At 42.2% G+C, this 27,948-nt stretch overlaps 1 protein-coding gene across 1 annotated transcript; it reads right to left on the reverse strand.

Annotated features, from left to right (window-relative positions):
- Positions 1-286: 286 nt before the first annotated feature.
- Positions 287-27,890, reverse strand: rad54l2 (RAD54 like 2). The gene is made up of 22 exons (XM_083939364.1): positions 27,728-27,890; positions 25,723-25,930; positions 25,301-25,583; positions 14,634-14,773; positions 14,379-14,519; positions 14,053-14,285; positions 13,766-13,948; positions 13,519-13,652; positions 13,235-13,431; positions 12,748-13,090; positions 12,463-12,640; positions 12,100-12,324; positions 11,327-11,445; positions 10,577-10,695; positions 7,923-8,022; positions 7,628-7,833; positions 6,872-7,041; positions 6,297-6,493; positions 5,744-5,931; positions 4,746-4,835; positions 4,568-4,660; positions 287-3,918 (listed from the first exon to the last, which is right to left on the reverse strand). Exons 2-22 carry the CDS (start codon positions 25,877-25,879, stop codon positions 2,909-2,911), a joined length of 4,506 nt encoding a protein of 1,501 aa, XP_083795490.1. The 5' UTR covers positions 25,880-25,930; positions 27,728-27,890; the 3' UTR covers positions 287-2,908.
- Between the last annotated feature and the right edge of the window lie 58 nt (positions 27,891-27,948).

Consider the following 27,948-nt stretch of genomic DNA (forward strand, 5'->3'; position numbering starts at 1 on the left):
AAATAAATAAAACATGAAAGATTTTTGTGACCGGGCAAAAATATATTTGAAAATCCTACCAATGGCCCAGAATTTATGTTGAATTCTTGCATCTCAGGTTGATTGTCCTGCCTTTTGATTATTTTGCTGTCTTTGATTACTTCTGTGGTCACATGTTTAAATAAAGATAATAAATCATTTTGAAGATATGTTGTAAATTCAAAGCATTTGTAGATCATTCACACTGCAATAGAAGAGTGTTTTATTGTTAAAATAACATTGATAACACAGTCATGTTCTGCTTCAATCTAGGCTGCATGTATGAAATTCTTACTGGATCAGCCGTCAATGGGTCAAAGTGAAAAGGTTAAAAAATGTAATTACAAAAAAAAGAATGTATTTTCGCTCATAAATAAATACATTTCAGACGCTTACACTCAAATAAGGGAAACAACTGCCAGCTGAGTGGACACCAATAAGGAGTTATAAAAAACATTTTTTTTTAAATGAAAACATTTCCATGAAACATAAAAAAATGCACATAATAAACAAGAAATGGCAGTTTGTTTTATAAACTGATGATTCCCAAAATTCAAAAAGTGTTTCTAACGGATTGAGCAGACTGAGAATAAAGACACAGCGTCAGAGCGATGTACCTCGTACGGTTCACAAGCAGATATGATCCATTTGCAAAGGGTGAGCTCCACCTTGAAATCTCAAACAAACCATTACATGTTCCCAAAACATGCTGGAGAAAACTGGAGACATCCTTGATAACAGAAATGAAGCATCCAGAAGAATAACAGGACCGAGGCCAGAAGTAACAAAAAGTGAACAGTATTCAGACTGTGGGAGCGAAAGGTCCCAACAAGAACATCTTATTAACTTCATAGGGAATGATCTGTTGTCTCAGGTTATCCAGTGTTTTCTAAAAGGCTAACAACCACTGCGTCTCTAGCCTATTTTTACAGACAGAGGGACTTTCCTAAATCTACATACCCTGAAAGCACAGAAACACAAGGCTACAGAGAACAGCAAGGACCTAAACGCCCTAAAGCACCGTAGACCTATACTGACACTAACTGAAGCTACTTACACTGCACTGCTTTTAAAGACACACCTCTGTGAAAGGCTACCACGTCATGGCACTGTCAGTTCGGTAAGGCCTCCACGCTGCCTCACCTGGTTCTGCCACAGTCACAGGTGGTTATAGTGAAATGGTCAATGTTTTGATGGTTGGTGGCTACATTGACTTTAGTTTTATACACTCAGACTGCATGAATGTGATGTTTTGTACAGTTTAGGTAATAATTGTTCTCAGCAAGGTTCTGGAAATAATCCATAGGAAAATCAGGATAGTCAAAACTACATGGGGGGGCGTAGGCTGAATGATGGTGGGGGGGCACCAGTAAAAAATCGCAACAAAAGAGAGGCGAATGAGCTCACAACATTAAACCTTGCTTTGTGCTCCTTTTGGCCTTCACACTTTAAATCATAATGCTGAATCTGCCCTCCAATTGTGTTTTGACACCAGCTGTCCAAATGCTCAGTAGTTCTTCCAACAGATCTGTAAAAAGGCTGAACTAAGATAAATGCCAAGAGTCAAGACTCCTTTGTGTTATTTAAGGCTAAAAGAATGAAAGAACACAGTCCAAATCCACATCACAGCCCCTGTGATATCAAAGGCTAACATGAAAGTACATTCATTTTAGTTTTAAGGGGATAAAAAAAATAGGTAAATTATAAAGTTGAACGTAACTTTGTTTCCCCAGCATCAATGTAAGTTTATCCTCATGGTAGTACTGTAATAATAAACCATCTCCCTACAACCAAAATCTACACACTGCACAGTATTGACTTGCAATATAAACAATGATAATGACTGCTATTTACAAAGTATCAACATGTTCAGTTATAGTATCACGCATAATATCCTTTCAACAGGGGATGCTACAATGTCTATCAAATTGCTAAAGACTAAAAGATGCCTACGATTTCTGTTTTTAAAGGTGTGCCTCAAAGGATTTTCTCTGGATATATTGTCTTTTGGATTATGACAATTATTAACACTACATTATGTCGCCACTGCGAGTTATATAATGTTCTATGTAGCTTCTCAGTATTGTTTACTAGAAAAGGAAACTGTATATTAGAGTTCCGCAGGCGTGTTCTGCTGACAGTAGATCAAATTTTGGTTTGCACTAGACTGTTTCACAGCAATATATCATGAGACAATCCAACATGAAGCCGTTTTCACCTCATTTTTCCATCTGAATTCAGTGGAAAGAAAACAACAGCATAGTGAGGCCTTGCTTTAAAGTGTAGCAGGAGAGGCTGTGCTCAGAAAGCCCCCCCCCCCCCCCCCCCGAATGATTCAGCTGGTCCCTGAAACGACAACGGTCTGTTTCCACTGCTCTGATGCTCCAGCTGAACAAGTCTGGGATATTCAGCATACGGATTTGTTACTCTGACTTTGTAAAGTCATTAAGGTACAAGTTGATTCTCTCATTTGCAGGTGAGAGTCTTTGCGTGTGTGTGTGTCTGTGTGTGTGTAGTTAACCATTAGGAATGGGAATGCAGTTAATTTCACTGGTGATTACAAGAATGTTATAAATTGCAAGTCTAAAAGAAAGGCCAAAACACATTTAACTTATTCCAATATTTTCCAATTTCACAGTATGTGTTCAGGATTAACACTGGATTTTTAGCTCCTGAAAGGTTTTGTTTGTAAATGTATTGTTTATATTGTTGTATGTGTTTGTAAATACAACAATGCATCTCTCCAGCAATCAGTTTATAGGTTAGGGTAGAGATTGTAACAGAAGTAATTTAGTTCCTTTAGTAAAGCTGTAGTCATTCCCACCCCTAATGTACTATATGTTAGCCATGACTGATAACGGTGTGCGTGACTCCAGGACTTCTTGAGTCTCTACTGTCCTGTCACCTCTATAACATCATCGTCAGAACTGCTGCCGCCATTCTCCGTACTCTGATGTACGTCTGGCTGGGTCAGAGCTGCCCCCAATATCCTCGAAGTGGGATTGTTGAAATGGGAGAGGAAACTGGAAGTAGTGGAGCTGGAGTTAGGCATGGAGAATCCCCCTGACCCGGAGAGGAGAGGGGAGGGGAACATCCTCGGCTCAGAGAGCAGCGACTGACTGTAGCTGAGAGGGAAGCCTGACGAAAGCAGGCCAGCCATGTTGGGATTCATCAAGTACGGAGGCAGAGAACTTGACGCCAGGGAGGAAGAGGTTGCTGCTGAAGGTGTAGATGACATTGGGGTGGTGGTGGAAGTAGACGAGAAAACAGTGGACAGAGAGGACGAGGAGGGGGTGGGAAGGTGTCCGTTCCCTGTGGCAGACTGTCTCAGTAGGTCCGAGCCTGCAGAGGGGAACATGCTCTGTAGGTCTGCCAGTGTTTGTCCTGGGGTCTGAAGGAATGACGATCCACTACTACCATCCATCAGAAGTGGATGACTCATGTGACTTAGGTTCCCCAGCATGGAGGAGTTCAGACCAACGGGGGGATAACTGAGCCCACTGGAGCCCATGGACAGTCCAGGGAAACGTGTTGCAGCAGAAGTGCGTTTGCCTCCTACATGTGTGTTGCCCTGGCTTTCAGTACTCCTGCGCTTGCTGCCACGCATCTCTAAAGCCGGGCTCAAGATGTCGTCACTGAGTTGCCTGCTGAGATCAACTGTTTGATTGTTTTGTGAACTGCCTTCATCCCCTGCTGGTACAGCCAACATTTCTGACGATAATTCATTCCCTAGGCCAGCAGTGGCATCACCTGTGGATGACGTGTAGCGGCTGAGCTCTCTGAGAATCTCAGAGCTTAAGGGAGAGGCTGGCCGCTGCTCCCCATCGGGGGAGCCCTGTTGTTGATCCACAGGCGATGAACAGCCATTACTGAGTGGATGGATCAGGGAACCCTGGGAGACTGCAGGACAGAAAAATGTAGTCATGAAGTGCCATGAGACATGTACAGTGAAATTAGAAGGCAAATGTTATTTAAGGAAGCTGAGAGTTATGGGGTATGACACATGCGCAATGTAACTGGAGCTGCAATGTTGGAGCGTTACAGCAAACAGCGCTAGAAATAAAGGAATGGTTTCTGCTCAGGTGATCTTGGATGCGCTCGACCAGAGATAACTTTTTGGGTATGCTCAAATGGATGGCGGCCAATATACACTTCTTTATTTTCATATACAATATATTCCGGCTCAAGGCAGATGGACAACTCAGTGAAATAAATCAACACCCCCATGTTATTAAGCATTTCAGCAATTACAGACCGGATTTTACTGCACGTGTTGTACCCCAATGATATGACGCAATATGGCACTGTGACGTCTTTTTACCATCCATGCCGTCCGTAAGCTACTTAGCGCATTAACAACACAACCCATGTTGAAAGAGCAAATTATATTAACCGTGCCTTGCCCAACAATGACAGAAAAATTATATAGTTGTATAGTCCTTCTCATGACAAGTAAGATGAACTACAAGCTGAGCGCTGTGCAAGTTGTTTGGATGGTTGTAATACAAAACTAGGCAGCAGGAACCAAGAATGATAAATATGTTTGTACCTCTTGAAGAAGTGGAGTCCACGACTGCTGTCCTACTGATCTTTCCAGATCGAATAGCAAAAATCCTTCCATCATTTGTCCGAATGTAGGTACCTGTGGTGGAGAAACCAACAAGTGATGGAGGCAGTACCTCAAAATGCTTTGTATGCAGAGACGATTATTGTGTTGTTGCAATTACCTTTCGATCCTCTGATAACATGGATGCTCTCTCCTGCACTGATACGAGCTTGAACATCTGTTGCACTATTGGCTCCTGGGATTACAATATCTGTAGATACAAAATGGCTCAGGTTAATGTCTAGTCTAATATGTAATGTCTAGTCATTACATTTCACAAGACATGATTAATTTTTTCTTCTCTTTAGAGAAGAAGAAAAATTAGTAGTAGTTGTTTAGTTAGTTATATACTTCGGAACCATGATTGGATCAGGTATTGCCCTGGTGTATCAGAAAATTCAGATGGTGACAGCAGTCCACAGCCCCACTTGGCTGCCCAACACGATAGATGGAATGAGTGGAGCTGTTAGCACTCAGACTGTGGCTATTAACCGAAAAAGACTACGGTTATTGTACACAGATATGATCTTGGTGAAGCTTTCAACTTTGCAAAGGGCGAATGGATCGAAGACCAGAATGGACAAAGAGAGTAATCCTGTCTATTGAAATGTGGCTTCTCACACTAACCCAGAACAATCATAATCTAATCTGCATTTCAGGAACTGGTGGCAGCTGCCCTGGCCAAGGCCGCCGCCGGATCTACTCCTCCTGAGATTGTTGCTGTGTGACGCTCCCATACTTTCCTCCCTCCCTTTCTCTCACAGGCAGCTGTTGACTGGTGACTCTGTCTAGAACCTGATCAAGGAAGTCTCCATGGCAACTTGCTGTGTTATAGATGACATCCTGTGAACTGAGAAACTGACTGGGACACTGGACTGGCCGACTCTTCGGCCTATGATGACACCCGCACCCATTGACACATGTAAACACGCGCATTACACACTATCCTTCCCCCACCCCATGCCTTTCACCCTCCAGTGCAGTGGGCGGGGTCCGCGTGCGCGCTGAAGACGGCTACGCTGTGGCTGGCTGGCAGCACTTGAAAATGTAAACATCTACCATTTTAGGGTTAGTGTGGTACTTTCAATGATTAAAGCATTTACAAACATTATACATTACCCGTCGTGGTGACGATCCTCTGCACATAAACTCCAGCTTTCTGCAGGAAGTTGACAGGCAGAGAGGGAGAGCTGGAGCCAGCCATGCCCATGCCCATGCCGACCTGCCGAGGCATCATGGGGATTGGGGTTGACTGGATGGGCCTGACACTTGCCACCGGCTTGTCATCTGGCTGTGCCATGGGACGCCTGAAAATATGAGGGCTGAACTGTGAGATGCTCACAAATACACACATAGCAGTTGTATCTAATGGAACGAAAATTTATTAGAAGAGGAGAAACTCATGTTGAGCTACAACCTCAATCAATGGTGGTTTTATTTTTGGACGTGTGTTTTTGGAGATAGTAATTTCCAGAGTTTAAGGGGATTTATGTGGAAGTTCAAAATTGTAATGTATTGCATCACAGAATATCAGGAAAACACTGCTGCTTAGTTTGCGACTGTAGCTGAGCTATCCAGGAAAAGAGCTAAAGATTTACAGTGAAACAACCATTAGCATCGGTTAACCACTACGCAAACAAATTAAATGAGATACAAACAGTCTGAAACCTACCAACCACGTTGATTGAATGCTGGTATGTTTGTGAGCGCCTGATCACTGGTTGGGTAATAGGGGGCATACGATGGGCGAGAGTAGGGCACTGAGGCTCGTTTCTCATCCTCATAGCTCTTCTTGGCGGCTCTCTTCTCTGCTTTGGTCAGTTTCGACTCCTTCCGGTCCACCAGCAAAGACTCATGATGAAAAGGTTGCTAAGGAGACAAATGAGAAGACGGAAATGTAATTACAGATCAACCGTCAGATCGGATTTTATCATGCAAGAGGCAGGTTGATCTTTCTTATTTCACCACAGTCAGACTTCAGCCCCTTTTAGAGAAGATTTTAGTTATACTAGTTAGGCTGGGGTAATGGAACTGTTTTTTGGTAAGAAGTGTAGCGGCTTAGAAGTTCTTGTTTTTGTACTCTGCAGGCTAAGACCACTCACTATCACAGACATAGGTTTAACATATACTAAAAGTCCAATACTGAGTTATCACTGAGTTAAGTAATACCTACATTTAAACAAAAAAACTGCCTTTGTTGCGGACTCTAGGCTTAGAAGTACAGTAACATCCATCATGCAAGTGTACCTTGGTGATGAGGTGTGGGTAAAGCTGACAAGCTTGATACATCACTGTTTCAAAGTCTGAGCGGGATTCCAGAGAGATTTGACCGGGTTCCTCTTCCACAAAATGCAGCAGCGACTCCACTTCCTTACGAGTGAAGTTCATCACCGGGTTCAGGTCATCAACCACACGATCTTTATACAAACACACAGACACAACATTTTAAGAATGATGGTAGATGTTAGTAATTTCTCCCATTAGGATCAGATTAAGTATGTGTTACTAGAGCTTGGATAAGTGCTTGATAACAAGTTAATCAATACTTGGGAGAAAATAGTTATATCTTGGTTATTTCTCAGGCTATTTCTAGTGTCCATTTTATCTGATATTGACTTTACTTTAAAAGGTCCCATATTATGCTCATTTTCAGGTTCATACTTGTATTTTTGATTATGATGTCTGGCGGTTCTTTAAAGACAAAGTTTCTGAATACGAGCTGTGTGCATTTCTCTGTGGATTGAGTGTTTTAATACTTTCACAGTATTTACATGGCACCTTGACCTGCTAAATATGAAAAAAAAAGACATATCTCACTTTTTACAATATGGGACCATAAACATGCAATTAATAAAATCTGGAATTTATTTTGGTTGTTCAGTTTTTTTGCCCTGCTTCATGAGACAGACCCTGATAGCTATGATTGGACAATAAGAGGGATTGTGAAAACGCAAGAAATGCAATGTCTAACAAACAGATGGTATGCATGTACAAATCTCTTACCGGATATGCCCTGTTTTGAGACCTGTCTGTCATAGATCTTCTTCTCCAAGGTGAAATCACAGACAAGGCGGTAAATGTAGCAGGGTTTCCTCTGACCATAGCGGTACACGCGACACACTGCCTGAGCATCATGACATGGGTTCCAGGAGGCATCAAACACAACGACACGGTTGGCCCCAATCAGATTTACCCCCAAGCAGCCCGCTCTGAAACGAACAGTGTAAATTATTGATAACATTTTTGCCAGGGTACAGTGGAAGTGTGAGCAGTTATTAGAGAGAGCAGAGACACATACCTTGTAGAAAGCAGGAAGACCCATGTTGCGGTGTTTTCTGGGTCATTAAACTGATTAATTAGTCGCTCTCTTTCTGAGGCAGATGTACTCCCATCCAGTCCTGTAGACAGATGTGCATAAACACTGAATCACCCGAACGCACTTTAAACTAGCAGAGTGTATCATGGTAATATTTGCCATTGAATACTTAAGATAAGATATAGCTTGGAGATTTTAAATCTATTGAATTCTTATATGAAAGGTCATTCATCTTGGCCGGGGGTGTCCAAACTACGACCTACGGGCCAACTGCGGCCTGTGGTCCATTTTTTATTGCCCTGCAGCAAGATTTAAAAATATAATCGAATCGATGGCCCTCACATGAAACTTGCACTGGACTGTGTTGTAATTCTTAGTTTCAACACTGGGTGGAGCGTCAGTTTTCAACAAGGCAGGTTTTCCACTAAATAAAATAAATAAAGAAAACATTTGCCAGGAGAAAAATGGGAGAACCAGAGAAACGCAAGATAGCAAGTGAGTGCAGAAAATTTGAGACACGTGGGAAAATTAATATTTCTTCATAGAATTCAAGGGGAAATGTGTCTGTTTGATTTGCCAAGAAAGTGTTGCAGTGATGAAAGATTATAATGTGCGAAGACACTATGAAACCAAACATCAGACCTACACGTCCTACACTGGTGCTGAGCGAGAAGAGAAAGTTAAGCAAATGGCAGCTAGCCTGCTAGCTCAACAGCAGTATTTTCTCCGTGCTAACAAAACACAAGAAACTGCCACAACTTTTGCGTTACGGAGGAGCTGCTTGATCTTAGGAGTCTAAAGGGCACAACAACGGGAAATGACATGTTTGAAGCTGTGTCAGATGCAATTGACAAGATGGATCTTAAATGGGACAAGCTGTGTGGAGTTACAACGAATGGGGCTCCGGCTATGACAGGCGAGCGCAAAGGAATGGCCTCTATGGTGTGCGCCAGGGTGTGAGAGAGTGGAGGTGAGGCTGCTAAAATGCACTGTATCATCCACCAAGAAGCCCTCTGTGCCAAGACAGTCCAGCTTGGCGATGTGATGAATACAGTTGTGAAAACAGTGAACATAATTTGAGCACGAGGGCTCTATCACAGAGAATTTCAAGCTTTCCTATCTGATGTCGATGCTGAATACGGGGACGTACTTTATCATTGTGATGTGCGCAGGCTCAGCCGCGGTTCCGTGCTGCAGCGGTTTTATTCTTTGAGATCAGAAATTGATCAGTTTTTGAAAGAGAAGGACAAACCTCTCCGTGAACTGAGTGACCCTCTGTGGTTGGCAGACCTGGCATTTCTAGTTGATCTTACAGGTCATCTTAACACACTGAACAAGAGCCTGCAAGGAAAAGACCGCTTGTGCCACAGCTGTATGCGCTCATGAAAGCATTCTGCGCGAAGCTCCGTCTCTTTGAGTCACAACTGCACAACTTCAATGTTGCGCACTTCCCCACGCTGTCCGAAATCAAGTGTGGTTTTCCAAAGAGCAACCTCTCTGCTAAAAAGGAGAAATATGTGTCTGTGGTCACATCTCTTTAGACAGAATTCAGTCAGCGTTTCCAAGATTTCTCTATAATTGAGAAAGAAATCAAGCTGTTCTCGACTCCCTTCCTGATGGATGCAGAAAAAGTGGAAAAGAGTCTCCAATTGGAACTTATCAAAATGCAGTGTGATGATTCTCTGAAGAATCAACATCAGCTTCTCTCCCTACCCGACTTCTACCAGAGCTTGGAAAAGGCCAAGTTTCCTCTGATGATGAGTCTGTTTGGCTCGACATACATATGTGAGCAAACGTTTTCTCTGTTAACTCTGAACAACAGCAGATTGAGAACCAAAATGACCGACAGCCATCTGCGTGATGTCCTTCGCATCTCAACCACCAAACTCACTCCTAACCTGCCAGCTATCCTTCAGTCCAAAGCCCAGCATCACTGCTTCCACTAAGTTCAACGCTGTTCCTATTAAAGGTGAGTTAAAAAATATATTTTACAGTATTCATGTGTTCACAAGCTCAATTATTTAATAACTTATTTGCATAAATATCTTATTTTCTCCCTTTATACAGGGCTATGAAGAGGGATCACCATCCTGACTAAGAAGCAAACTTTAAGGCTGCTGTTTTGAAAATGAGCTGCCAATCCTTTTTGAAACAAATATAAACATTAATGGAAAGTTGTGATGTAGGTTTTTTTTTCCTTTAAGCATATTCAATTATCAAGCATAATTTACCTACATTTGATATTTGATTTTGTTAACTTTAATACACGAGGTGAGGCAATAAACCTCATCTCTAGTGAGTGGCCCAGCCTTTCTTATATTTTTCTGCATGTGGCCCTCCATGAAAAAAGTTTGGACACCCCTGATCTTGGCAGAACAGTGAATAGACAGTACATGCATTATATAAAAAAATAAAAAATTTCAAACATCTTTGTCAAATTGCAACAGATGGCTCCTGAACTTGTTTCCAGAGCACATTTAACATTTTCCAAGACAAATGATCAAAAGGGTGAACTGCAGTAAGTGATACTGTATCAGTAAAGGCAATCATGACAGTGATGACAATCCTTTATACAGAATAGAAAGAGTACTAGGTTTGGAAGAGAGAGATGAGAGAGCACAAATTGAATGACTCACTGTAATAATTGACGTTGCGAACCCAGTTTTGGCTCCGGGTGTCAGGAGAGGCGATGCCTGCTGGCATGGGTCTCTTCGTTAAGAAGTCCTCAATGACCGTCAGGGTGGACAAACTTTGACTAGTAGTTGCAGAGCAGAGACGAATAATAAGGGGTAGGAAAGTAGGTGTACTTTGGAAGTTATTACCTCAGGTTATTGTCAGCAGGATTATGGAATTATTATTAGCATTATGGATTTCCATGAATCGTGGTGGAAGAGTGTAGCATGGGCCAAGGAAGAACCCATTAAACTTTGGAGTGGATCCAAATCAAGGGGTGCACACACATTTTGTTTTACACTTTCATTAACAATGTGAGATAGGGCATGGCCTTGGACTGCCCTTCTAGTTTAAAAAAAATGGACTTCAAGTGACAGCAGTGTTGTGGAGACTGGTATACTCAAAGTAAAGCGTTACAATTAATCAGTCAGATATTTCATCACAGTACTGCTGGATGTAGAATTACGGCTACAATCAACCAGTTTGTTTCATTAAAAAGGTCATAATTTTGGTTGACTACGAAACTCCAGCTTACAGAAGTACCCAGGAAGAGAAGCAGAAACCCTCATAAGATGTAGGAGGGTTAAAATACAAATTTTTGACGGATCGTAAAAGCTTTGAAAGTTCCAAATACGTCTGAATAACTGGTTTAACTCTTCTCTGAGCTGCTTAAATCGTGGATTTGTGTTTAAGACAATACATGCTGGACTTACCTAAAGACCAAAATCTTGTCTCTTCTTCTTACACTCTCATCAATCAAATGGAAGAGCAGAATCATCTTGGCAGAGTTCTCCAGAAGTCCAATGTGGTAGTTTGACATTATGCCCTTTGCCTGAAACATATAATGTGGAAGAAAAGGCTGTTGGACTAAAAGGCAGTGTGACTCCAAGAGACCCAAGGCCTGGAGGAACGAAACAACAAACCCCTAATGGAATTGACAACAAAGATTACATGTTGGTACAGCAGACATATCAGCACCAATCTCAGAACCTGTCTGATGACAAATTAGCCTCTGGGGACACAGATGATATTTTGGGATTTCTAGTTTAGCCAACTGATATTCAGGTCAAGTCTTCCTCTTCTGAGCAGCGGCCATTGTTTACGATCCGACTAGAAACTTGAGATGTGAGAATGGAGTTGGGGTTGAGAGACGACCTCTCTATAATCTGCATATCAATGCCGATAAATAATCACTGAAACCTAAATCGTCAGACAATATCTGATCGCACAAACTGATCCACAAAGATTATGTTAACCGATAATATGACTACAAACCAGACCGCTTCCGCTACACAAATCTTGTGTCCTATTGCCTACAGATTCTAAATTTCTATGCAGAATATGTTTATAAAGATTATATCAGCACTAAACAAAGTAGTATATTTTAATATTTTAAAACTTTACTTGATGCCTAAAGTTTTAAACAAAGATCTTAAAACGATTGGACTGTGAAGAAAGCAGCTTTACATGGACTGCTTTAACATACCCATTCATATGTGATGACTTGATTGGCTCTTTCCTGAGAGGGATTGAGTGCTGGCAGGGTGTTGTTGACTTTGCTGTTAGTTGAGTCGGCTACTTTGGCTTTGAGGCCAGCACCGGGTGCAGGGCAGCGGGGGTTACTAGTGATGTCATCGAGGTCCAGGTCCTGCTCGTTGGCCTGATTCTCCTTCTGCAGGGCTTCGTAGAGGACGTCTGGGTGATTCCAGATCTGGAACGATCCAGGATAAAAAAATAAAGAAAAAAGGGAGGCTTACTTGATAAAAAAAATTCACCAGATTCTTCAGAAATTTATCTCAGGTTGGGCTGGCGCTTCACTACCAGAGGTACGGGAGGGAAACTGTCTCACCTTGCAGCACACACAGAAGGCTTTGAGTGGGTTTAGACTGAGCCAGCCGCTGTTCCCCGCTTCTTGAAAGCGTTTCATGAACTTGGTATACAGCGCCCTCTGAATGGGAGAGAGCCGCACCAAGATCACATGCTCCTCCTTGGAGGGAAGCTGGTCTCGCAACACATCATGACCTCGTCTGTAAACCAGAAAAGCACCACAGAGAACATTGACAGGTAAGCATTATCCATGCTACTATGTTTTTTTCCATGATTTTACTAAATTCAGCATTGACAGGAGGTTTACCTCTGGACAAAACCCTCCAGCAGGCTGTGCAGCACATGGCTGCGGTAGCGCATCAAGCGGACATCTTGAGGTGTGCTGTCCACGCACTGCCCATTCAGAATGGGCCTCTCAAACATGTTGCTGAACTCTTGACGTGTGCCTAAAAAGTCTGGTCTAACAAAGTCCACCATGCACCAGTATTCAATGAGGTTGTTCTGCAACGGGTACCCGGTCAGCACTACTCTGCGCCGGGATCGGATGTTCTTGAGAGCCTGTGAAGTGCTGGCATGGTAGTTTTTAATGCGATGACCCTCGTCACATATCACCACATCTGGGCCGGGACGCGCTATGGCCCTTTCAATACCTGAAAAGACAAAGTAATGAGGAAAGATTGAGTGAATAATTTTGTAAATCTGTGTTTGCATTTGCATCTCTTATCCTCATTGAAGTTTTAAATGGTACACAGACAAATTTGTTTAGGCCACTGCTTTTTTTTAATTCTGCTCACCTTTCATGAGTTCCTGCTGTCTATCTTCTTCATCCAGGTCAATAATGATTGGTCCTGCTGGCTTCTTTGATTTCCTCTTCTTGCCCATCACAAAGCTCTTCTTCATGGACAGCAGGCGGTACATCTCATAACCCATCAGCAACACCCCCCCGTCTCTGGACCAGTCCTCCACAACTTTGGCCCTGGCCAGCGTCGATCTGCAGGTGGCACAGTCAGCATGATCAACAGCCCAAATGTTTGACGATAAATGCTTAACCTTGCACAAAACATGGCATTTTACATACTTGTGCTCATCGTTGAGAATGTGAACTTTGAATGTTCGGCCTGTGACGACTGCAGGGTCAGTGTCAGGGGAAATGGCTTCTTGCGGTGGGAGCCAGATGTTGAACTCGTTCAGCCAGTTCTGAAGTGTGTTCACCTTTTTATGAGGGAAACAAAGACTTAGTAGGTTAATTTAATCAAAATAACATAGTGACCTCCGGGAACATGAATTTCATTTAGTTTAACACAGTATACACTTTAATTACTTACAGGAACAATGGCCAGCACAGTGTGAGCCTCAGTATTCTGCAGTAGGATGTCAGTGAAGGAAATGACCTGCAGTGTCTTGCCCAAGCCCATGCTGTGAGCGAGGATGCAGCCAAAGCCACTGCTAGTCTTATACCGCTCCAACGACTCAATAAGGTTATCATAGAGAAACCGAATTCCCCCGATCTTAGAAATGAGGAGACAAATTTGTGAGAGAAAACAAGCTGGACTGTGGGTTACTAAGCGTTTATGCCTTGAGAGTTAGAGTGACAACGAGATGTTGGCCGTACCTGGTGAGGTTTGAGGGCCTTGGCCAGCTGTGGAGCGAGGTAAATGTCTTTCTCCTCCGCAGGGTGACTGATATTAACCAGCACTCGACCCTGGGCATCAGGCAGATTCGTGGCGTCATTGATGTGTGCCCCGCTGCTCTCCTCTGAGGCGGCGGCGCCATCAGCATCTTCATCGGCTGACTCGCTGCTTATCTGTAGGGCATCCTCATCCCCAGAACTAAGCTCAATTATATCTGAGCCATCACAGGACAAGTGGAAACTGTGTGAAAGCTTGCTCTCTGGAGAAAAAAAGCATCACAGTTTCACAAAAGTTTCATAAATCTTACCATCTCTTATGGCAAGGGCAGGCAACTTGAAGTCCACTTTTTCATCTTCATCACCACTGCTATCTAGACAGATCACATCCTGCTTGCTCATGAGAGCCGGGACCATCTGAGACACTTCTCCTAAAATTGAAGTAGTGTCGGCTATTGGAGAGATGGGAAGGTATTGAGGAATTTAGGATATAAAGCAAACAAAAGGAATGTCAAACTGAAGTAGGACTGTAAAGATTGTAGCTTCACTGAAACAGTGACAGTCACCTAGCTGAGCTGAGTCGAGGACCGTTGAGGCTGGTGTAGGGAAGTCCTTCCTCTGCTGCTCTAGACGCTTCCGTCTGTCCATCTCCTCCTGTTGGGCAGCCTTGGTCCCAGCCTCCAGCTGATCCTCTTTCAGCAGCTTTCTGTTAGCATGAGGAAACCGTTCAGTTTACATACAAACATTTAAGAATATTTTGTAATTAGAATCAGAAATACTTTCCCAGGGGGAAATTATTTCCGTTGCTAACTCGAGCTATACAAACAATATTATACAAATAACATATATTTGGAAAAACAGAAATATATATTGAAAAAATATATAAACTCAACGGACATTTTATAAGGTACACCTGTCCAAGTGTTCGTTAACGCAAATTTAAAATCCACCAATCACATGAAAGCAACTCAATGCATTTAGACATGTAGACATGGTCAAGACGATCCGCTGCAGTTCAAACCGAGCATCAGAATGGGGAAGAAAGGTGATTTAAGTGACTTTCAACGTGGCATGGTTGTTGGTGCCCGATGGGCTGGTCTGAGTATCTAAGAAACTGCTGATCTACTGGGATTTTCACGCACAACCATCTCTAGGGTTTACAGAGAATGGTCCCAAAAAGAGAAAATATCCAGTGAGCAGCAGTTCTGTAGGCGCAAATGCCTTGTTGATGCCAGAGGTCAGAGGAGAAAGGGCAGACTGGTTCTAGCTGATAGAAAGGCAACAGTAACTCAAATATCCACTGGTTACAACCGAGGTATCTGTGAACGCACAACACGTCGGACATACAATGATGTGCTACAGCAGCAGAAGACCACGCCGGGTGCCACTCCTGTCAGCGAAGAACAGGAAACTGAGGCTACAATTAGCACTGGCTCACCAAAACTGGACAATAGAAGATTGTATCAACGGTTGTATCAATTACTGTAATGGTGTGAGGGATATTTTCTTGGCACACTTTGGGCCCATTAGTACCAATTGAGCATCGTGTCAACGCCACAGCCTACCTGAGTATTGTTGCCGACAATGTCCATCCCTTTATGAGCACAGTGTACCCCATCTTCTGATGGCTACTTCCAGCAGGATAATGCGCCATTTCATAAAGCGCAAATCATCTCAGACTGGTTTCTTGAAGATGATGATGAGCTCACTGTAGTCAAATGGCCTCCACAGTCACCAGATCTCAATCCAATAGAGCACCTTTTGGATGTGGTGGAACGGGAGATTTGCATCATGGATGACAAATCTGCAGCAACTGCGTGATGCTATCATGTCAATATGGACCAAACTCTCTGAGGAATGTTTCCAGTACCTTGTTGAATCTATGCCACAAAGGATTAACAGCAGTTCTGAAGGCAAAAGGGGGTCCAACCCGGCATTAGCAAGGTGTACCTAATAAAGTGGCCGGTGAGTGGTTGGTGTGTGTGTGTGTGTGTGTGTGTGTGTGTGTGTGTGTGTGTGTGTGTGTGTGTGTGTGTGTGTGTGTGTGTGTGTGTGTGTGTATATATATGGCAGGGAAAGACTCCTAGGGATGCATTGTATAGTTTAATGACTACAGGCAGGAAAGATTTTCTGTGGCGCTCTTAGGTGCATCTGGGTGCGAGGAGTCTTCTGCTGAAGGTGCTCCTCTGCTGGGCCAGTGTGTCGTAGAGAGAGTGGGAGACATTGTCCAGGATAGACCGGAGTCTGGACAGCATCCTCCTCTCTGCCCCCCCAGCCCACAAGATCACCAGCACTCCTGATCAGTTTGTTTTAGGGGTGGAACGGTTCACAAAATCCACTGTTCGGTTCATATCACGGTTTTGGGGTCATAGTTTTTAGGTTCGGTTCGGTTGTTTTTTTCTATATCTTTTAGATTCTAAAAATACCATGCATCAGATCTATAGCCTAATAATGAGATTATTTTTTTAATCAGATATTCTTAAGGACATGTCATGCAATGCAAAAACTGAAATAATAAGGCAGCTTGCTTAGGGATTACTGTAACAATATTAAATGAAAGTGAAGTGAGATTTTGAAACCGTAGGAGACACATTGCTGCATTTATATATTTAAGTGGCAAAAAGGTAAACGATTGTTTGCCTTCTAGGTAAGAATATAAACACTTTTACATTATCAAATCTTAGAAAAAAATGAAGAAAAAAGGTTCTCTTTCACTAAAATATGCACAAACAGCAATCACTGAACTGACTGAATAGAGGCTAAATCAGGGTTATTCAATTAATTTGGAATTGGGGCCGGTTGATGAAAATGATCCAAAATTAGGGGCTGTAAAAATATTTTCTTTATCTTATCAATGTAAATATTAGTCATAGGCCTCAAAGTGGAACAAGCTTGTCAAAAAACAATCCTTAAATGAACAAACCTGTGAACCAGGTTTACACTCAATTATTGGACTAAAGTAAAGTTTGAGGTTCTTCTCCTTTACTAGTAATAACATTCAGCTGGTTGCTGAGTCCTGGCCACCATACCGTATGATTGGCCCGACCCCTGCACTTTGTCACCCACAGATGTCCTTCATGTAGTCTCTGCAGCTCATCAACCTATAAGGCTGATGGGATGACGATTCTCGTCCCCTGCAGCAGCAGTCCATCGTGCACAATCAGCACTGCTCTATCAGCCCAGTAATGTCTCAGCACTCCCTGCTGTTGGCTTTTGTAAGGCCAGACATCTGTGCAGTACTCCATCAGTGAAGAGCATGTGCCGTCTGCCTTCAGGTGCTCACATAGGCTGCTCAGATAATCTCCACTGAGAGGAATGTGGCTGATGGCAGAGTCTACATAGATGTTGGTGTTCTCTAGTAAGCTTGCGTCTGTGTGTGCTCTTGCAGCTCTCAGAGGAGCACGGTATAAGGCCCTAGGAATGTGACTGTGTGGCATGTGAGCTCACATTTGTCCATGTTGAGTGTAATACCGGCCTTTTGTGCCTTCTCTAGCACCGCATGTAGCCGCACATCATGCTCCTCCTGCGTCTGTCCCCAGACCAGGATGTCTTCAATGTGACACAGTACCCCCTCCAGGCCACCTGCTTTTTTCAGTACCACCACCATCCCGGTACACTAATCAGTCGGCTCCTCAATCTTGGTGATCACACACACCCATCTTCTCCATACAGTCTATCTCCTCTTTCACTTTTCCCATAAGCGGCAGAGGGACTCTACGTGGTGTGTGGAGAGAAAAGGGTACAGCCCCTGGCTTTAATTTAATTGAGTATGGCCTTGGAACAAGACCCAAGCAGCAACACAGCTTCTGGTACTGTTGTTTCACTTATTCCATGGTGATGCTGTCAACCCTGAACACAAGCTAAAGCTGTTCAATGGCAGGCCTTCATAACAGTGCAGTGTGTAGGTCTTTTCCTACATAAATGTCCTCTATGGCTGTCGTTTTGCCTTTGTGCAGTGTCTCTCTGGCTGCACCTAGGAGACAGAGTACATTGCCCCCTAACCCAAATAATGGGCGTGTCGACACTGCCAGGCGCTTTACTTCATGACCCTCTGTAATGTCATGGTACACTTCAGCTGGCATGGCGGTGACATCAGCACCAGTGTCTGTTTTAAAGCACACTTTTTTTTTGTCTCACTTGCAACTGTACCGTCCACGGGTCTTTTCCAGCATCCACAGCTCCCAGGAAAAAGTTCTCTTCTTCCTCCGTGGTGACAGCATTCAGAGATTTAGTACAGTTTCTGCACACTTTGCCATAATCTCCCTTTTTGCCACAGTTGTGACACACAGCATCTTTAGTAGGGCATTCCAATTTTACTTGCGAGGGCATTTTCCCACATCTATAACAGGCCTTTGAACCTGGCTGTGACTGTGTATTAAGATGTTTGTGCGTGTGGCTGAGGCTTTGAGGGAAATTTGGGTTTTCTGTAGCTTTTAGCATGCACAGCATCAACATTAGAGCACTTGTTAGCACCGCCATTTTCTCCTCTTAAGTCAGACTGCCTCATCTTTGTTAAAGCAGTTTCAAGGGTTAGGTTTCTATCTAGGTGTAGCTTTTCTGACAATGAGACGTTTCTCAGCCCGATGCACCAACCTGTCGCGGATCAGCTTGTTCTGTAACTGTCCATAGTTGCAGTGTTTAGCTAATCCGTAGAAAGCGGTGATGAAGGAATCCACCGTTTCTCCTGGCAGTTGCACACGCTGATTGAACTTGGCTCTTTCATAGATAACATTCCTTTTAGGCCTAAAAATGCATCAAAGCCCGTCTTGACATCCGTGTACACCTTCCTTTTATCTGCAGTTAGGGTTAACACCTTAAGCACATCATCGGCTTCGTCGGCAATGGAATACACTAACGTGTTAACTTGGTTTTCTCCTGACGTTGCGTTTAAGTTGCTTGCAAGCCGAAAGCGGTCGAAATCTCCTGATCCCATTCTTGAGGTTGGTAAAATCGGATGGCTCTGGAGGTTGTATTGTGAATGTAGCAGTTTGTGTAGGTTGCACCATATCTTCCGGCTCATCATCCACAAATGGCTTTAAGCTTAGCAAAAATAGTTCATTTAACCAAAATTAAATAAAGCAAATGAATGTAATGCATGTACGTCAGTAATCAGTAATGAGTGCTGTGTGTGGATGAATGGAGAATGTGGTGTATGTGCAAAGCAAATCAAAGCAAAGCTAAACCAACAACAAACCATACGTCGAGGCAGAGAAAGACAAAATGGCTGATTCCTACAGCTTATATAGCTGAGGGGCTCAGCCAGCAGGGGTGTTACCCATTTCACCAATCACCATAAGGAACCATAAGTTACATAACCAAAAAATATCCAAGTAGTTAAGGCAATGGCGCAAGGAAAAGAGCATCAGCGGCTACATTATTCTGGCTTTTGATATGTCGAATATCCAGGTGGTAAGGCTACAGAAACAAAGCCCATCAAATCAACCACTGATTAGGATTTTGGAGAGACCTCAAGAATGTCAATGGATTGTACACCACCAGCGGAGCACCTGCCCCAATGTACACATCAAAACGTTGGAGAGCCCAGATCAACGCAAAAGCTTCCTTTTCTATCCCAGAATTTTGCAGCTGACACTGCTTTAACTTTTTTAGAGAAGTAGCATACAGGTCTTGCAAAACCGTTACCATCTGACTGCAATAAAACCGCCCCAGCCCCAACATTACTGGCATCTGTCTGCCACTGGAATGGTTTTCCCAGCTGAGGAGCAACCACGACAGGAGCTAAACAGAGTTGCTGCTTCACTTTCTCAAAAGCTGCCTGACACTCAGTTGACCAGTTGTACTTGGCTCCAGCCTTAAGCAGGTTTGTCAAAGGGGCAGTTACAGAAGAAAAGTTAGCACAGAAACAACGATAATAACCTGCCAATCCCAGGAATCTTGTGAGCTCTGCTCTAGTGGATGGGGCTGGGTGGGGATGGGGACTGTACTTCATTGGCTGCAACCTTTGCCACAACAGGACGCACCTCACCTTGTACCACCACCTTTCCTAGGTGTGTAACAGTGGCTCTGTCAAACTCACATTTGGCTGGGTTGATATTTAACCCTGCCCAAACCAGTCGGTCTAACAAAGCTGTCATTCGGGTTAGATGTTCCTCCCAGGTATCAATGTCTATTACCACATCATCCAAGTACACCGCACAGCCACACAATCTAGACACAACTCTATTCATCAATGCGCCATACGCAACCCTAACGGCATATCAGTGTAAGCATATAAACCAAAGGGGGTAAAGGAGCAGAACTCATGAGCCCTTTTTGAAAGGGGGACCTGCTAATAACCTTTAAGAAGGTCAAACTTGCTGACATATTTTTTTGCCCCCACTTGATCTACACAATCCTCCATCCGTGGAAGGGGAAATACATCGGGCTTTGTAACAGCATTAAGTTTACAAAAGTCAGTGAAAGACCTAAAAGTGGAATCTGTCTTTTTAACCAGTAGACATGGCAAAGACCAAGCAGAAAAAGATGGATTTATTTTATGGTCATAAAGCCTTCCAATTTCTCCTTAGCCTGCCTCATAAAGTCTCATAAATGGCCTAAAGCCATTGACAAAGGTGATCCATTGGAGCAACAATGTACGTTCATCATTAGTGAGACGCTCAAACAGAAAAGAAAGTGTCTAGGTCTTTCTCATCAAATTTAGGCAGCCATCTCAGATTCTTAGTACAATCCACCCTAGATTAACTAGCAGAACTATTAATATCAGTTATTTTTTACCTTCTTTAACCAAATTCAGGTTACACTGTACTATTTAAAGTTTTGCCTGTTCCGTTCTTTGTTTTATTACTTCCAACTCCTTTTGTTGATTGAATTTCTCATGTTCCATCTGTAACTTCAGCAGCTCTTTCTGTTGCTCAAAAGTTAAACTACCCCCTGCTGAAATAGTTGTGCTTGGTAAATCCTTACCTCTATCAAAGTTTCCTTAAGGGTGCGTTTTATGGTGTCCCTGAGATGAGTGGCACTAATCTCAATTTTTTAACAATCGGCAATTCTCAAAAGCTGATCCTTAGCGCAGCTGGATCCGTCCCGTTTGGTACACGCCGTTCGGCTTATGAGGTGCAACGTAGCGTAAGCCTTGCGCCATATTTATATGATTGTTTACCAGATACTGCACTTTATTTTCAATTGGAAAAACCAATGCTTCTATTAAGAACTGACTATCAGGGAATGAAAATATTATGGACATTGTATTTTGTGTTCATATTAAAGAAAGGAAAGTCTAGTGCTGGCTGAGTTTATGTTTCACTTTATGTTGATGCCCTTTGCATGAAATGTGACCTTAAAAATAGGAAAGTTAAATTATTTTAGCTTTAAGAGCCATTTTCCTCTTTCTACTTTATAGGATACAATGTTTGTCAGAGATACATGTAGCCCAGGGCTATTCAATTGGCATCCCCTGGCCAGATCTGGCTTGCGAGGGAATATTTCCTGGCCCTTTGAGTAGAAGCCTGTGTAAAAAAGTAATTCATGACCGCTGTCCTTTCTCGTATCCATATCAGCACGTCAAATACCAGCACGAAGGGAGACTTGGTCCACGCGCTGCCTGCAGGCGCGCAGCCACAACGCTACGCTGCGCACAGCCACAAAGCTATGCTGCGCACAGCCACAACGCTACTGTGGCTGTGCGCAGCATAGCGTTGTGGCTGTGCGCAGCGTAGCGTTGTGGCTGCGCGCCTGCAGGCAGCGCGTGGAGCAAGTCTCAGCCACAACGCTACGCTGCGCACACTCTTCTTCGTGGGTTTCTAAATTCTTCATGGGTTTCTAAATCCTCTTGGCAACAGCTCGCTAAGCTCCACTCTGTTGTCTCGATCATTTCTGTCTGGTTAAATCACCACCGCAATGTCTCTTTCTACTCTGAAAAAAAGAAAGATTGTCACAGAAAACCGCCAGTTCACCAGAGAACGGACAGAGAAGTTTTTGTCTCTGTCACTGTGAAGTCACTTTAGTCCAATAATTGAGTGAAAACCTCTGGTTAACAGGTTTGTTAATTTAATAAGGATTGTTTTTGACAAGGTAGTTGCACTTTGAGGTCATGACTACTTTGATAAAATGAAGAGAGTACATGTACTCCTATGTCGTTGCATTGTTTTACAATATCTATTAATGTGATGCTCATATTTTCCTGGCCCCTCATTTTGGATAATATTCGTCAATCGGCCCCAATTCCACATTAATTGAACAGCCCTGCCATAGACTATTAAAAAAAAAAAAAAAAAAAAGCCCCTACCACAGCGACTTCCGGGTTGATCCAATACAGAAGTGCCAAAAACTGCAGTTCTCTGAGTGTCCAGTAGGAGCAGTTTGCACAATAGAGCAGCTTCTTATTGACCCCCATGTTAAACGGACGATTTCACAGCATAATTAAACCTATTTAAGGCGTGTTACAAAAAAACATTCTAGTCTTAATGCGATGCTCATATTTTTCCGGACCCTCATTTTCGTCAACCAGCCCCACTTCCAAATGAATTGAATAGACCTGATGTTGCCTATTTCAGTCAGTTCAGGGATAGACGTTTGTGCGTATCTTAGTTAAAGAAAACCTAGTTTCTCCCATTTTTTAAAGATTTGATAATGTATAAGTGTTTATATTCTTACCTAGAAGACAAACAATTGTTTACCTTTTTGCCAAATACATATAAAAACACATCTGCCTCATTATTTCAGTTTTTGCATGACATGTCCTTAAGAATATCTGATTAAAAGATAATCTATTAGGCTATAGATCTGATACATGGTATTTTCAGAATCTAAAAAAAAATAGAAAAAAAAAATCCGAACCAAAAACCGTGACTCCAAAACTGTTATATGAAGCATACAGTGGATTTTGTGAACCATTCCACCCCTAGCAGTTACCTCATTACACCCTAGATGTGATCTCGAGCATATAGCTCCAGCCACTTTCACCACCACATAAAAAAAAAGAAGAATGCAAACAAACTCTCTATTAGAGCAGGTTGCTAAGCCTGACAGAAGAAACTTCAGATATTCCCAAGCGAAAAACATAGACCAAAATGCCAGCACCTGTAAACGTATCCAAAACAATCAACCCCAATCCAAACAATAGACGAAAAAAATGCTCCATCAAAAGAACCAACAAATTGTCATGTGTGATACTAAAATTTCCAATGAATCAAGCCAAACAATTATTGACAAGCCCCCATTTGTCACAGCCCGACTCAAGGGATCGACAAAGGAGACCGCATATGGCTTTAAGCTTAGCAAAAATAATTATTTTAACCAAAATTAAACAAAGCAAATTAATGTAATGCATGTAGGTCAGTAATCAGTAATGAGTGCTGTATGTGGATGAGTGGAGAGTGTGGTGTATGTGCAAAGCAAATCAAAGCAAAGCTAAACCGACAACCTAAACAAACCATACATCGAGGCAGAGAAAGACAAAATGCCAGATTCCTACAGCTTATATAGCTGAAGAGCTCAGCCAAAATGGATGTTACTAATTTCACTAATCACCTCATGGAAGCCTGGCAAACAGGAGGTGCCAGAGGGCTGTCACAACTCAGATGTCTGGATAAAACGTCTTTAAGAAAAACCCTCACAGTCGTAACAAATATGATCAATATCACAGGGATTATGTGGCCTTTATGGAATATTTGAAAAAATATTTAAAAAGCTGAATATGTGCAAAAGTACATAAAACCGTATTATTTGAAAAGAATATTAAGAAGCTGAATCTGTGCAAAAGTATGAAAAGATGAATATTTGAAAAGAATATTTAATGGAGTAACAAATGGGGAAAAAAGTTGGATAAAAGCAGAAATTTGCTTAAAGGCTGAAGCTACACTGCAATGCTGGAAGGAAGAGTTGAATAAGTGACAGGTTTAATAAGTATGAATGTCTTTGAACATTTTTAACAATACCATAAATGTATGAAATATGTGGAATATTTTAAGGTTTTAGAAAAAGCTGTCACTAAACAGTTTTGCAGGCTTGAATGTTTGGGGAGAAGATGAAGTAGTATGAACAGTTGGAAAAGTGAGAAGAGGTTTAGTTGGTATGCATAGCATTTAGAGGACGAATAATACCCTGTAATATCTATAAAAAAACAACCTTTGAATATTTGAAGTGTTGTATAAAAGCTGATACTAAACTGCATTGCTGGTGTGTATGGAAAAGCAGTTGATGGAGAATGAAACGAACGTTGTAAATGTTGTAAAGAGTCTAATTAGTATGAATAGGATTTAAAAGATGAATAAAACCACCAATGTAGGAAATGTGTGGAATATTTTTAGGATTGAATTGAGTAAAAAGATAAGAGTAAAAATGTACGTAAAGTAGTTGAAAGCTGTGTTAAGATAAGATTTATGAAAAAAGTTTAGCATTGGCAAAAGTACAAAACTCTAAATAGAGTTATTGTTTTAAATACTAAAAACACTTTATTAAAAAAAACCAACTTAATATTTGAAAATAATATTAAAGCTCAAGATCAGCTGAAATGTCCTTTGAGAGCTTAATATTTCAATATTTAAATGGTTTTGTGTTTGTTATTTTATGTATTGGGTTTGGCAAAGGGAGATAGACAGGCAGACAGACAGACGGACAGGGAGATAGACAGACAGGCAGACAGACGGACAGGGAGATAGACAGACAGGCAGACGGACAGACAGGGAGATAGACAGACAGACAGACAGGCAGAGACAGTAAGACAAACAGAAAGACGGAAAGAAAGACAGACAGGCAGACAAACAGACTTACACAGCAGCTAAAGTTTACAAGAAATTGCCAAATTTTAAGATTAATGGCAAACTAAGATAAGACTACACAGAGACAGCTTTCATTTTAGCGTGTTCTTAACAAGCACTGTGGTTTTGTAAAACGTGCTGGTGGAAATGTTGCAGTTATGCTGAAATATGATGCACGTTTATGCTAATTGAACAAGTGGTACTTATTGCCTCCACCCTACAATAACGCGTGCCGTCGTCTCCACCTGGGCCACTATGTGTGTGTGTGTGTGCGTGTGTGTGTGCGCGTGTGTGTGTGTGTGCGTGTGTGCGTGTAGAGAGTAGCCTCGCCCCTCAGTGATCGGAGAGCAGGGGCAGGGAAGAAGAGGTTTATGGCGCTGTGGGAAAAAACTGCAGCCATCGGCCACTATCGGAGCCAAGTTCCTATCGGCACGGATTAATTGGCCAAAACAATTACTCAGTTGACCTCTATTATGTAATATACCTGAGGGAAAATACCAAACAGATAAATGTACCTGATATTCTTCCTCATGTGTGTAGGCTTAGATGGCTTGGAGCCTTTCGAAGACTTTGAAGATTTGGTTAATTTAGAGGCTTTGTGTTTCTTTGTTTTGCTGGAAGGTGGTTTGCTCTGGCTTAAGTTTTCTGGGCTTGTTGGGAGCTGAGAGCGAGAGGCGGGTCTGGAGGACGGGCGGGATGCAGGCTGAGACGGAGGCTCTGAGGATGGCTCTCCGGATGAAGTGGAGTCCCTGCCATCCTGAGCCGTTTCCGTCCTGCTCTGGGCACTCGCAGGTCGTTCTTGAGAGAGACAACAGATTAGTATTTCAGTTGTCTTCAAAGACTAGTTAACACGCACAGATTTATTTTCTTTCTTTACCAACGTCTGTGAATGCATTAAAGTAATAAGTGGCACAAGAGAAGTTGATTTGTCACTCACCAACACTATCATCTTCATCGTCTCCATCATTGTCATCCTCATCATCCTCATTGTCTTCATTGTCCTCATTGTCCTCCCCATCCTCATTTTCCGAATACTCTTCTTCACTGTTAAGGCTGGGCTCCAGGTCACTTTCAGCAATCGCCTCTTCAGACATGGTGTCTTACAAGGCTCTCAGAGTATTACCTACACACCTTCATCAGGAGCCCTAAAATATAACAAAGTCACATCTTAAAATTAGAAAAGGCAAATCTCAAAGAAATATTTTTATAAATATTCCTGACATGTTAGGAGGCAATATGTAAACAATAACAACTCAGAGACTTTTAACTTGGCCATTGCTCATAAGGAGTTGGGACTCCCAATATGGGTAGACCTGCTACCTCTGAGTTCTTGTAGAAAAGCAAATATTGCAAACATCATCTATATATGATAGATGAAAAATCCAACTATACGTTTAAAAGACTAACTGCAGACATAATATCTGACAACAAAACACTTTAAATGCTTGGTGTACATATTGTTTAGAAGTAAGTCCTTGTTGTAAATTAGATAAATATAAGGCTCCTCATCTGGGACAGGTCTGCTGTGTCCCCAGACTTAAAACTAAACACAGAGAGGCAGCGTTCAGTTTTTCTGAACCACATATCTGGAGCAAATTCTCAGAAAAAAAATCCGGTCTGCTGCAGCTCTTAGTTCTTGCAAATCAAGACTGAATACTTTTCTGTTTGCCGCTGCCTTTCAGTTAACAATACAATGTATCAACTGCTTATACTTCACAGTAACTTATATTCCTTTGATATTCTTGTTTGTTTTTTATGATGATATTTTTATTTTTTTGAAATTTGTAGTAATTATTTCATCTATATGTCATTTTCTGATCATTTCCAATGATTTTAATGTTTTATGTTGATGTGGTAAATTTAGTCAATAAGGGTCGATTAAGAAGGATGAAGAAACAATACGATCGGCTTCTCCGTGTGAGTTTATTTCCAAATCACTTCCTTGCAAGTAAGCTGTCTTCCAGGCGGCTGCACAAACGGCTCCTGTCTGCAAGAGTGCCTTCAAGGTCAGGTTCTGTAGAGTTTTAAATACAGATAGTGCAAACTGCAACACTTCATTTGCAGAGCACAAGGTCGACTTGTCCTGTGCTTTGACTTAAATCATAACTATAAATTTCAGTCCCACTTGCATCACAGGATAAAGGGAAGTATATTCACAAGATATAAATTGCATGCAGAGATAAATAAAACGTCTGCATCACGAAGAGATAAAGAAAGTTTTTCCAATGTTTTAAACCCCAAAACACGTTAATTGTAATTCCCGTCACAATGTAAAGCACTTTGAATCACCTTGTTGTTGAAAGGTGCTATGCAAATAAACGTACCATGCTTTACAGTCCTCATATGTTTACATTAGTATTCATCAAACACTTAATATCAGACCTCTGAGTCCATAGTAGAGAAATAATTTCGTATTCATCAGTGCTGAAGCTAATTTTTCAATATTTAAGTTACATAATGACGTGGACACATGGAGGGATTTCACCCAGAGTCGAGGATGGAGGCAGCTAGCGAGTAGCATGGAGCTACCTCTGCACCTCATTATTATGCATTTATAGTTAATAAGCATTTACACAGAGCACCTGTCGTTAGTTGAGCCACCTAAGTGAATGCATACAAATGATATATTTTCTCTGGCTCAGTCTGCAGACCAATATGCGATCTCATTACACAACAATAAAAAATTCAAACGCCAATAACAACATATTTTGTTGAATTGTCCAAACAGGATGACTGGTTAACACTTGAAAAGAAGAAAAGCAGATTTAACTCGCCGAACCGACTGTTTTGTTGGCTGTCGTGAAAAAAGATAACAATCTCACATTGTTGAGGTGTTAACAGTGGCGTAGCTAATGTTAGCCTGGATTACAGAAAGGCTAACTAACAGTCGGCTCGGTGAGAGCTGCAGTTGAGCTCCAACATCCAACACTGTTGGGTCTCACCTTGTATGCGGCTTTGTTGTTCTCTTCAAGAAACCTCACCGTGCCTACAAACACCGACCAGTTATTGCGCACGGTAACTGGGAAAATGAACTGATAAAACGATGCCAATTTCCATTTCTTCCTCCAGTGTGACCATAAACACCGTCCCCGTCCCCGTCCCCGTTGAGTTAGCTCCAACTAAGGTTTTGGGGGCGAATAAAGCTTCTTCTTCTTCTTCTTCT

Source organism: Echiichthys vipera, assembly GCF_963691815.1.
Source record: "Echiichthys vipera genome assembly, chromosome: X".
Classification (NCBI taxonomy): Eukaryota; Metazoa; Chordata; class Actinopteri; order Perciformes; family Trachinidae; genus Echiichthys; species Echiichthys vipera.